At 30.2% G+C, this 12,287-nt stretch overlaps 3 protein-coding genes across 6 annotated transcripts in view; 1 reads left to right on the top strand and 2 right to left on the bottom strand.

Annotated features, from left to right (window-relative positions):
- Positions 1 to 5,426, top strand: part of LOC108726630 (uncharacterized) — a 22,496-nt gene extending 17,070 nt beyond the window's left edge. Inside the window, exon 5 of the mRNA XM_018454308.1 lies at positions 5,419 to 5,426. Within this exon, the coding sequence (XP_018309810.1) occupies positions 5,419 to 5,426 (8 nt within the window). The remainder of the gene's footprint in view (positions 1 to 5,418) is intronic.
- A 664-nt stretch (positions 5,427 to 6,090) lies between these two features.
- On the bottom strand, positions 6,091 to 8,555 carry Fdx2 (Adrenodoxin-like protein 2, mitochondrial Ferredoxin 2). Its single transcript, XM_018454365.1, has 4 exons — positions 8,071 to 8,555; positions 6,947 to 7,059; positions 6,728 to 6,860; positions 6,091 to 6,332 (listed from the first exon to the last, which is right to left on the bottom strand). The coding sequence occupies exons 1-4, from the start codon at positions 8,196 to 8,198 to the stop codon at positions 6,239 to 6,241; spliced, it is 468 nt and encodes a 155-aa protein (XP_018309867.1). The 5' UTR covers positions 8,199 to 8,555; the 3' UTR covers positions 6,091 to 6,238.
- A 910-nt stretch (positions 8,556 to 9,465) lies between these two features.
- The window catches only part of LOC108726746 (Ciz1 zinc finger protein), a 9,312-nt gene continuing 6,490 nt past the window's right edge, over positions 9,466 to 12,287 (bottom strand). Inside the window, exons 8-13 of one of the 4 annotated variants that reach the window (XM_018454506.1) lie at positions 11,860 to 12,018; positions 11,266 to 11,757; positions 11,040 to 11,178; positions 10,706 to 10,928; positions 10,115 to 10,626; positions 9,466 to 9,586 (exon numbers count right to left, since the gene is read on the bottom strand). In XM_018454506.1, the coding sequence (XP_018310008.1) occupies positions 9,561 to 9,586; positions 10,115 to 10,626; positions 10,706 to 10,928; positions 11,040 to 11,178; positions 11,266 to 11,757; positions 11,860 to 12,018 (1,551 nt within the window). In that variant the 3' untranslated portion in view covers positions 9,466 to 9,560. Of the gene's footprint in view, positions 9,587 to 10,067; positions 10,627 to 10,705; positions 10,929 to 11,039; positions 11,179 to 11,265; positions 11,758 to 11,859; positions 12,019 to 12,287 lie in introns of those variants that run through there. The other 3 variants (XM_018454505.1, XM_018454507.1, XM_018454504.1) reach the window with 3 other exon arrangements.

The raw sequence follows: 12,287 nt of genomic DNA, 5'->3' as shown, positions 1-12,287 counted from the left end.
GCGTAAGCCCCGGCCTGCCGGCGGCTACGCTCGATCTGAGTAGTGCCGCTACTACCAACAGTCCGCACGAATTGTCGACTCTTGTTTAAAGACCTTGAGGGAGTAATAGAAGAATAGGCTTTCAGAATCTAGAATTTATTTGGAGACGTATTCTCTGAGACTAGTAGAAAAAATTATCTCTCATCTTAAGTCGATTTATAAAAAATAAATATAAAATTATTTAGAAACAAATATATTTTTCAATAGATATTGTCTAAAAAGAGGGGACCAAAAATTATTAAGGCTGTTGCTGATTATCTTACATTGTTATTATTACATCATGTTGTAACGTTATCGGGATGTTATCACGTTATTAATGTTATCGTCATCACTGTGACATCGTCATTTAGTGTTTATCCTTTATTTGGTACAATATTCTTGGATATTGACAAAGGTCAGTAAGAAATTATCCACCAGGATATCCTGCTTTGATAACGATGAATTATCGCGAATTTTTTTTTATTATCACGTAATATTTACAAATCCTTGATGAACGATTATTTGTACACTGTCCAAAGTTTTGTTAGATAATTTATTCCAGATTAAGAAATTAACAAGAAAATCCATGGAATTATTCCCTTCGATATTCCCTCACTTTTTTTAGGGGGTGCAATACTTCTTTGCAGAAAATCGATTTTTTTCTTTCGAAGCGAATATTGAAACTGTAAGAGATAGAAAAAAATGTTCCGAATAAAAATTCAATGGTTTCAAAAATATCATATAATAATAATTTTAAAAAGTTTATTTACATAAAAAATTTTTATTTATAAAAATAAAAATTAAAAAATTTTTTTTTAAATTATAGTTACTAAGTACTCTTAAAATCATTCATCTTTTATTTCAAACTTTTTTTTTCTATCGCTTACAAATTCGCTTCGTAAGACAATAATTAATTTTCTTCAAAGAAGTGTTGCACTTCTTAAAAATGTAATTGAGCTCTTACAAAAAATAAGTATCCTTTATTTTTATCTAGAAAACAACGTATTTAAAGTTCATCAAAAATCGGAGGAGGACATTTCCACGAATTTCCTTGTAAGAAGGGAATAGTTTAGTGAACATTTTCTTAATTCTTTATTTACAGCTTAAATATACCTGTGACACAACTAAACGCGAAACAAAGATAATTCGATTGAATTTATTTCCACAATTTAAGAAAACCTAATTGCAGCAATACATTTTTAAAAATTTATTTTTACCATCTGATATTTAATATTTTTATTTTTAATATAACTTAACAATAGAGACTATTTAACGGAAACGGCTGTTACTATAGAAGCTATACAGGATGATCCAAAATAACATTTTAACCGCTTTTATGATCAGTTTGAATATGGTATTTTAAGAATGTCAAACAATTCCATCAGAATTTATCGGACGAAACTTTATCAGTGTTTTTGTTTGTCTAGCCTCTATATTATTCCGACAATTATTGACGGCCTTGGAATTTATATTCTCAATGCCACTGACCATGTTTATGGCCTGGTTTATTAAACCAGTATTACTCAAGTCATAAGATTTTTTGTTTTTCTCCCGTCGAGTTTTCTTAGTCCCTACAGTCAGAATCCAAACTGTCTTGATCCTGCTAGTATTGTAGCTAACATGATTTAATGACTGGTCGATAGCGTTAGTTCTTGTTGGCCTTGATGAACTACATATTTTTTGCATATCGCTACTAATTACAATTTTCTCAGACAGGTTTCGCTTCATTTTTTATCAATGCGTTCAGGGTAAACCGTACAAAATATACACTTATTGTAATGGGTGTTCTGGAGAAATTTCTCGCCACGTCGATGCAATGCGGGAATCATTTCGATTCCTCGAACAAAACTTGCCGATTTATGCTTTATTTACGACTTATATATCCTGCTATCACCATGAGCAACAGCAACAGGTTCCTGTTGCGCAACGCCGACAAAAAAAGGATTCCTCGAATGCGTGTTGCATTTCGCTTCGTAAGTTCTCTGGGTATTTGATATCACGACATCCTCGGAATATTAAATAAAGTTCATGCAATTTTCGATGTCAAGAATAAAATATTAATAATTTTTTTACAGACTTTTTGATTACAAAAAATATATATTTAAGATATAATCATTTTTTATATTAGATATAATTTACCGAAAACTGCGTAGAATTATATCTTTATGCTTATCGAGAATCCCAATTATCTTTGACTACGCGCGATTATTGAAATGTACTTCAACATGTATATGTAACAATGTGCATACTTTCGAATCCTCAGAGATCTCGAACGAGAAATTGGCACAAATGTGAATCTTGCCATGTCTTCACTTATTATTATTATTTGTACTTATCTTGCAGAATCTCTAGTCCTAGATTATTTTCGTTTACATGTGTGTATATGAAAACATAAGATTTTAGAACTCCGGTTATTGTATAATTGCGCAGCTGATTGATAATATACTTGAAATTTGTAAACTCGACGCACTGATGAAATCAAGTTTATATTTTCTTAATGATATTTACTACACAGTGTAAATATCATCCAACTACATTTAACAGATCAGTTAACCGCAAATTCAATTGTTCATTATTTATCCGTTTGCAAGTTGATTAATCTATTATCTACAAAAGAAAAAAATTTAACGAGTTCTTCAAATTTCAAGACAATGGATGTGCGTTGTATGATTTATAAATTAAATACATAGACCGGTATTCATAGTCGGTTCTTATTTTAAGACCGTCTTAAGTAATGTCTCTACTAATACGGCTTCCTGATTGGTTCATAACATCTTAAAACGATGTTGAATATAAAAACCAACTATGAATACCGGCCATAATTTCGTTCCCTTTATACATCAGTGTTTTTTAATATTTAAAATCATATTATCAAGATATGAAGCCTTTATGGATTTATACTTAAGTGTACCTATTAGAATTAGATTTATAATTTTATATCGTTACTGTGTGGTCATAAAAGGTTCACGTACACACACATTAAAAGAGATTGTAACTTCAGTACTTAAAAATAATTATAGAATACCCACAACACGAAAAATTTTCTTTTTGAAAATATATTTTTAAACTTTCGTATTAATTAAATCTAAAAACATCGTTTCGTATAATTTATTGACACTAAACATTTTCTTGAACATAAAAAAAATATAATAACTGCATTTTTAAACATGTTTATGCAACAGTTTTAATGATTACAGCATTTAGAAGATATCTTACTTTTATTTTTTATTTGTATTAATCTCCATATCCTTGCGATATATACATATGACATTTGTGTTATTTAAAGCATTTGGAATCTAACTTCCAGTACAACTGAAAAAAAAAGAAAGCATAAAGAATTTGTGTGTTGCACGGAATGATAATACAAATCATGTGGTAACGACTTACGTAAAAACGCTCGATAATCTATGTATGACATAACATATCTTACGTTATATTACGGTAGAAGTTCCATATTCGCAATGATTACGTGTTCTGTAAAATATATTACCATATATAGATATATTTTTGTGTAATCACGATACCCAAATATACGAAATTCATACTTGGATGTCGCGAATACATCAAAAAATCACAGACAGCAAGATAATTCTTAGGATTATCTAAAATAAAAACGTTAAAAATAAATTTTTACTTTATTGTTCTTTTTTGCGACTAAGCAAATTTTACACGAGTTTCCACGAACATGAAACCTAATATCAATAAAAATGAATTTTGGGTAGAATAAAAAACGTGCGAAAGTGGAGCTTTTGCTGTATTTACAAATTTTTTCACATTTAGTCACGGTTTTGTCGAATCCAAAAATAATTAAAAATCTTTTATTAACCGTCATATTATGTTATTTAAATTCTTTGTTTGTATATCTCATTTTATATTTGATTCCAAACAATTATTAAATCAATTTATTTCATGAATATATCAATATTCGCGATTTGTGTCTACTGTCTAGCTCCATCAATTGAATTAGAAATTCGAAACGAGAAACTTAATGATAGCTTTCACTATTATAACATTTAAATAAATCGAAAGACAACTCGATTAAACGTACATATATAACGCAAGAATATATATGATATATTCTAGAAATTGAAGATGTAATTTAATAAATGGGCAGGGTAAGAGAGAGAAAGAGAGAAGTTGAAAATAATGTAAATTATATAGTAACATACATGTATACACTTCACTGCATTTGTAAGTAGTATAGTAATAAGTACATTTGGAAGTAGTGAAGCATGTAACTTAATCTCATGTAAGTTATTTGTTGGATTCATATATAACGCACATAGTACAAAAGTGTTTTAGCTTTATGTACTGATAGTTTATGTAACAACATTAGATGTATTTGATATGTAATTAATTAAAAAAAGAAAAAATAAATTATTCTGGATATGTACTGCGAATCAAGTTGTGCATAAATTATTTCAATCATAATATAGACGTGATTTAAGTTTTTTTTTCTGATTGCTTATCAAGTATTTTTCTATTGATATTTCGTTGTTATTGTTAAATGTATTCATTAGTATTAGATAGTAGATTAATATTCCCTATATATAAATCATCAATATGTACATACATACATTTTACATCTCATTGATTTATGAAAGTGAATATTTTTCATTTGGGTTGTGTGATTAATTTAACTACGAGAATAGTTAAAGTTACTTGCAAAACTTTCGCCTTTTTAATCTCTTTCTTGATTAAAATATGTTGCGATCATTCATTTGGATATCTCAATATATCATTGTATAATAAAAATGAAGATAATAACAAATTCAATATTTTATAAATAAAATTTGATAACAGCATTTGATTTTAAGATAGATTTACAACTGATTTCTAGATTATAAGTGGAACAAAAAAATAAAAGTTTATTTTTAAAAGTGGCAAATAGAAAATTTATTTTTTTCATCGTTCATATTTAGTATATTATTTTCAATAAAAACATTTTACATATTAGTATTATATATATATATATATATATATTTATATAATATGTACAATTATTTGAAAAATATTGCTTAAAGAATTTTCTTTACATATTTTTGTCTTTACAATATTTAGATCTGAATATAATTTTGAATCTGCACTGTTAAAAATATTACGAAATTTAATGTATTTTTAAGTTATAGAAGTTGAATTTAATTTCATAACATTACATTGAATTTAAGTGGGGATTCTAGTCTACAAGCTTGATTTTTAATTCTGGCTATCACCTAAACTACAATAAAGTCAAAATGTTTATTTTTATTTATTTAAAGATTCGAAAAATTCGAAAAAATCGGAAAGTAATTTTCAAAATAGCGCCATTTTATTTTTTTCTAATATTTTTTTCTTATCTTAGTTCAGGCTATAGCTAGACTCATATGCTTTAAGAATCTCTTTGGTTTTTTTTTGTTTCAGACGAATAGAACAGCCGCAATCATGGTCACAGTGTTTTTTTTCACGATTTCACAAAAACTATTATATAGGGCATATTTCTTGAAATATTACAATAAAAAAATTCTGAAAGATACTTGAAATATGTACTAATATGTAAGAGAAACCCTGATTTGAATAGACCTTACGAATTTTTCAAAAAAAATTCGTGAAAATATCCTAAAAATCAAGCTTCTAGACCAGAATCCCCCCTTACTGTATATGAGGTAACTAAAAAGTACATTTGTATACATGTAACAGAAGCTTATAATTATGAGATAACTGAAAAGCATGACTGGTTTAACTGAAAACTAAGTTACAGTAGTCTTAAATGTAAGAAGTTTTCCAATAAGCCGTATGAAATTTAATGCACACATTCATTGTGGACTTTCTAAGCCGTTACTTAAATTGACTAATCATAGTCGATTATTTTTTTTACACTCGACTGTGATTAGTCAATTTCTTGTAGCTTAAAACTTAAAGCTTAGATAATGGCTTAATATAGAAAGCCTCTTATATTTAAGACTACTGTAACTTTGTTTTCAGTTAAACTGTTAAACTATTCGTTAGGTACTTTTCAGTTACCTCATAATCACAAGCTTCCGTTACATGTTATTCATAACGAAATTTCTAACAGTGTGAATATAATTTTTGCCTATTACGTACATTGTACATAACATATTGCATTATACTGGAGAGAAAGAATGATTAGATTGAATTACACTAAAAGAGCTGATATAAAACGCCTAAAATTATCTAAACGCCTTTAACAAGATCTAATGAACTTGAATTATACTAGAAATTATTATGCTTGTCTTGCATCATTAATGGTAGCTGGTACTCTTATTTCAATGCCATCGAGTTCTTCAGTCATGATTATCTGACAGCCCAATCTCGAACTATAATTAAATACACATATTTAAAACAGACAAATAAAAAAATATATAACTGAATGATAAATAATAAATAAAACAAGTTTATTGTATGCCTAAAAAAATATAAAAATGCGAAAGTATAATGAAAGTAGAAAAGAGACTGATACAATTAATTTGAATAACAAATCAAATGATGTTTGACCCTGATAGGCTCCTACTTAAAGCAAATTTTATTCAAAATCATCCCTTAGGGATATAAGTATAAGAAGCTAATTCATGAATAAATGTAAGAGCCATTACAAAGTGAGATTTAGAGAGAGAATATTTCTTCTCTCTCTCTCTCGTTCGTATAGATCTTTTATTAGCATATAAAACATTTCTCAAGAAAGAGAGCAAGGATACAATTCGAATAAACGTACGTTGGTCCTCGCTCTTGTGCCAAATCCAGCATATCAATTTCTTCCTCTGTAGGTTTGTCTGGAAGTTTATCAAACACATCCTTAGAAAATATTAAATGACAAGTGCTGCACGTTAATGTTCCTTCACAAGCTCCTATATTCAAGATAGAAAATACATGCTTCATCAAACTTGTGCACAATTATTAAGAACAAATAGATTTTTGTATAAAACGTTCATACCATAACCATCCAACTCAAGATCATTGTTCACAACAATATCTAAAATACTGTTTCCAATTTCTCCTTTTGCTTTTATCCTTTCTCCATTGGCTTTAACAAACGTTACAGTAACCCTGAATAAAATATGTATAATATTTATTTTTAATATTTCGCCTAGATATCGTTTTATCAACAAAAGTTTAATTTTACTTAAATATTCACGAATAATTCTTAGCAATGCAAATTTTAATTAATTATTTACACATTACTAAAATTAAACATAATTTTATCTAGAAATTTGTAATTTTATTTGGTTAAATATATCTCGAAATTTCTTGTGATATTATTAGAGATCTTTCTTCGCAGCAGCTTTTACGAGGCGTTTCTTGAGATTTTTAAAATGAAAAAGTCATTAACAATACTAATCTTACTAATTATCTTGACACTACAGTGTCAAGTAGAAAGCGACTGAGTATATAAAGGACTTTAACCACTTAGATCAAATTCTGATTATCAGCAATTAACTTGTCAAGTGTAACTTATATCTATTTCTATCAATATAGATTAACTTTAATCTCGGTTCAACTTATTCTTCATCTTTTTCTTATTCTTAAAGTTAGTTGGTTGAATTGAAAAATTAAAGTTAAACTACATTGGTAGAAACGAGCATTGGTGTTCTAATGTGAACAGAATTATCACTATTTGTTATCTGACACGTAAGGAGAAATTAGATTAGGAATGATGAATTGTATAAGTTTATTGTAAACAACGAGGGGGTAACCACTAGCTAAAATATTATCCTACAGATTAAGTACACGATTTCATATGATTTCATCTGATTACAAATAATTTTTTTCACATCTGAAGTAATTTGGTAAAATATATGATTTTATTTAATATTATACAATGGTTTCTTGTGTTTGCTTATGTAATTATCGAATTATACACAGAGATTTCATATGAATTTTATAATGATTTCGAGGACTCTGTCCCACGATTACATCAAGTGGTTACCCTCTCGGTAAACAATCTTGCCGATTGAACTGAGCGTCAATTAAATTAATCCGAACTTGATCAAAGTTACCTAAAAGTTCCGAACGTTCCTACTCGAGAGAACGATTATTGTTCCAATTTTTTTTACTTACTCTTTATTCTTAGAGAGCGGTTGCATGAGAGACACAGTTCTCGCGGGAACAACTTGATTAGATATGTACGTGTATACATAATTCGTTCCCAAGACAAAAGACGATCGTAATCCTCGCATCAGTGCCATTATCCAATCCAATGTCAAGCATCAAATCGCTCGCACGGATGCACGAGTGTTTTATTCAGGACGTAGCCGAAAATCAAGTTTGAGAGACCACGTTGGAACGCGTACCTTGGACCGTAATACGTCTGCGCGAACGCACAATCCGTCCGGTATTCTTATAAACACCGCGATAAGGATTGGCTTCACCACAATCAACACTAAAATGATGAATTTTAACGAAACAGGGCGCGTCAATCTTGGCTCTCGCACACTGTCCGATCCAAGGCGATAGTTGAACGTGAATTCCCTGACGACTGATCACGAGTGATCCATCGGATCCATGTGCCACCATGTGCTGATGTGCCAAGCATGCCAAAGCATGCCAAGCATTGGAAAGTAAAAATTCTCCGAACTGATTCTGCGCGCATGCGTCATGGGCTACGTCATTGCGTAAAATTGCATATGTAATCGGTTTCACAATACTGATTACACTTATGTTAGCTACACTAGCATTTCTGTTTTTCTCTTTCTCGATGTTCATAATTGTTAATTTATTAAATTCTTAAAATATTCTACTATGATTTACGTTAATAATGTGCAATAAATGTATGTAGGATTAATCATACAAAATATTAAAGATTCTAATATTTTAGGAACCACCAAATAAAAATGCATGATTTTGTCGTTTTCTTACATGTTACAATTGAATCTTGATAGTCTTCCTTGGTTATGGGAATATTAAAATTTCAAATGCCTGTGTTAAGAAGAAAGTAACTTTTATTCAAAACACTTCTCTTCTAAAATATGAAAATATTCTTTCATTATGTACCACAAATATAAAAAAAATATAAAATTATAATATTATGTCAACCATTATCAAATTTCACTAAAAATCTAATAAATAAAGGTCTAATAACTCTGTATCCTGTAACTCGTTATGCAGTCATTGTGTCATGACGACTGCATAACGAGTTACAAAATACAGGGACTGGTAGGGATAAAAAGTAGAGACTTTACAACAAGGAGTATCTGGTTTTCAGTTTATTTGCAAATAAAGTACAGCTACATTGTTAGTCGTAGCTACATTGTTAATCGTACTAATTACAGACAAAAAATGCTTCTTAGATACAAAGAAATTTGTTTACATTAATATTAAGTGAACGAGAAATTGATATTTCTAATATTGTATTAGAGAACATTGGTATTATACACTCTAAAAATTTTCATCAGCAAAATATTTACTAAAATAATCGATAACAGTCACACATATGAAATTACGATTTAATTCAGAGATTTGTGAAAAATCATACAATCCTAGAGTGCAGAATTTATTAAGTGATCGATAATCTGTATTTAAATTGTGCTTACATGAGATGCACACATTGATCAGTCGCTTTCCTCCAAGCTAATAACTGAAAATTGAAATTTGTATATTTTATTATTTCACGTATTGTGTGTGTATATATATATTTAATTATATCTCGACAATGTCAATGACAGTCCTTCGGCAACATATGATATCAATGATACAGTACTTATATGTATATATATATGTATATATTTATATTAAAATTACATAAATTGAAAATTGCAAGATTTAGATATATTATAATTGATACATGTTTTCAACTGAAGAAGATACAATACAAACATAAAAATGAAACATGTAATAATGATTAAATATTTCGCACGTGTAGCACATTATGCACAAAAATTGTTTCTGTTCAATTAAAGAAAATATATCTTGAGAAAATGTATATTTGCATGATTCTATAAAAAGTTAATAGAATAAGATTTGGAAGAAAGTGAAACGGACATAACAGAAAATGGATCAAATAAATGGAAAATGTATAGCAAGACAATTTTCGACGATAATATTAAGCTCGAAAGACATCTATCTTTTCGATCTTAATTTTTTACATCTTTAATTTTATTATTACCGCTTTTATCTTCGAGGATCTCGCTCTTCTCAGTTTCTTTTTCTTTTCCGGGTTGTTTCTTGTCCGAATTACGAAAACGATCGTAACGCGAATCTTCATCATCGCTCGATTTTGATGCTCCCGCCTCGCTCTCTCTTAAAATGTCGCCTAAATCCTTGTCGACATCATCCCAAATCATTTTATCGCTACCGTGTGCACGATAGTCGTCGTCATCTTCATCCCCCTGATTATTCTTACTGTCTTTCGCATTCTTTTCAGATTCTAAGCTACTAGATTTTTCTTCTTCAATTTTAATATATTCTGTGCCGCAAACGCTGTTATTATCAGCCGCAGTAGATACTGGTGTAGCAGATACTTGTGGCTCGGAATTGACAGGAGAAGTCTTTGCATTGTCCGATGGATTATTAGTCACGGTGGAATTGGTAGAATTCACATTCGTTGAAGATGACGATTGCAGATGTATTCTTTCCGCTTGACGTCTAAGCGCCTTATCATCATTATCTCGCACATACCTGCAACACATATAATATTGTAAATACCACTGATAGTTTACCTACTGATTACTTATCCTATTGAACAGCGATGATATACCGTTTAAGATGACTGCGAGTGGAACAATGTAAAGCGACTGCTCGCTCTGTATTTTCGCTGCGTGGCAGATACACTTTACATAACTCGCAGTATTGTACTTCGACACGTTTTATGTATTCCGCACCAACTTTTATCATCTGTTTGCCCTTTGATTTTTTCTCCGCTTCGCTTGAACTTTCACCCTCAGTTTTTTCTTTCTTCTTGTCGTTAGTTTCCTCGTCTTCTGTAAACAGTAATGGTGTAACATAAGACAAAGATAAATGTGATATTAAATTTAACTGTAAAGAAGATGCTTTGACAAATTAGGAATATTTCATACATGTTTGTTACGTACCATCTACATCACCTACAGAATCCAAAGTCATAAAATTATCAAGATTGACTTCCTTATCATCTTCTTCTGGCGCGCTCGAATCTGCTTCTGCTTCACCGCTTCCATTTGCATTCATTCTTTCTCTCAGTATGCTCTTTCTCTGATAAAAGAGAGGACAATCGATTTATATTAGTAATATCACACCAATAAAAATCATTAACAATAATTATCAAAACATAGGAGTCACCTTGATGTGTTCTAGGGAACACATATGTGTCTCAAAGAACATTGGCGAACGGAATTGGATACGACAAACACGACAGAATGGTGTGAGGAATCGTTTCATTTGGCGATGAGATTCAGACAGTTGATGAGCAGCTTTCAAGGAACGATAATTTAATTTGCAAATAGCACAGAACATAGTACGAGAAGGTAGGGTGCCGCGTGCTGCATCACGAGCTTCAATACGTCTCTGCTCTTGCCGTTGAACAACTCGCATACGTGTAAGAGTAACCTTATGTCGAGCTGCAATACGTTTCATCGCTGCGCTATGACGTCCAGAGAATAGATGGAGCGAATATTCTTTGAATGTAACGCTGTGATGGGCGCAATGTGGGCATTTCAATTTTATGAACTTTCTACCATCCCGTCTACTTGGCAATTCTTCGGAATCTGCATTTCTATCGCGTTCTGCTTTTTCATTTTCATCACGTTCCTCATCATCACCATCTTCATCCTCCTATAAATTCAATAAAATAGAACAAACCAATAAAATAGTAACAGTTACAACAATAGTATACTAATTTTAATAGTAATAAATAATAGGACTGAAACAACTCACTTCTCGTTTCTGATCGTCATCTTCTTTAATATCATCATCCTTTTCTTCCTCATCTTCGGTATGTTGCCTTTCTCTATCTTGCTTTTCCTTCTTACGTTTATCCTCTTTTTTCTTCTTTTCATCTTCCTCTTCCATGTCTTCTTCATCGCGTTCATGTGGCTGCACAATGTCGATGCACAATAAATATCATAAAATTATTCAAACATGTAAGAGAATGTGTGTTATCATCATATTTAAAAACATTATATAAATAACACTATATATATTTAATATGTTATTAAATATATGAGCAAACTCTCAGCGAATCTATCGTTAAGAATTTAATGCTAGATATTCGATCATGCGATTTTAAGGAGATTCTCTAGTCATTTGACATAATATAGGACTTGATCAAATTTTGAAAATAAATTTGTTACAAAAATAGAGGC

Source organism: Mycetomoellerius zeteki, unplaced genomic scaffold (assembly GCF_001594055.1).
Source record: "Mycetomoellerius zeteki isolate Tzet28-1 unplaced genomic scaffold, Tzet1.0 scaffold433, whole genome shotgun sequence".
Classification (NCBI taxonomy): Eukaryota; Metazoa; Arthropoda; class Insecta; order Hymenoptera; family Formicidae; genus Mycetomoellerius; species Mycetomoellerius zeteki.
This window is presented reverse-complemented; position numbering and strand designations above follow the sequence as displayed.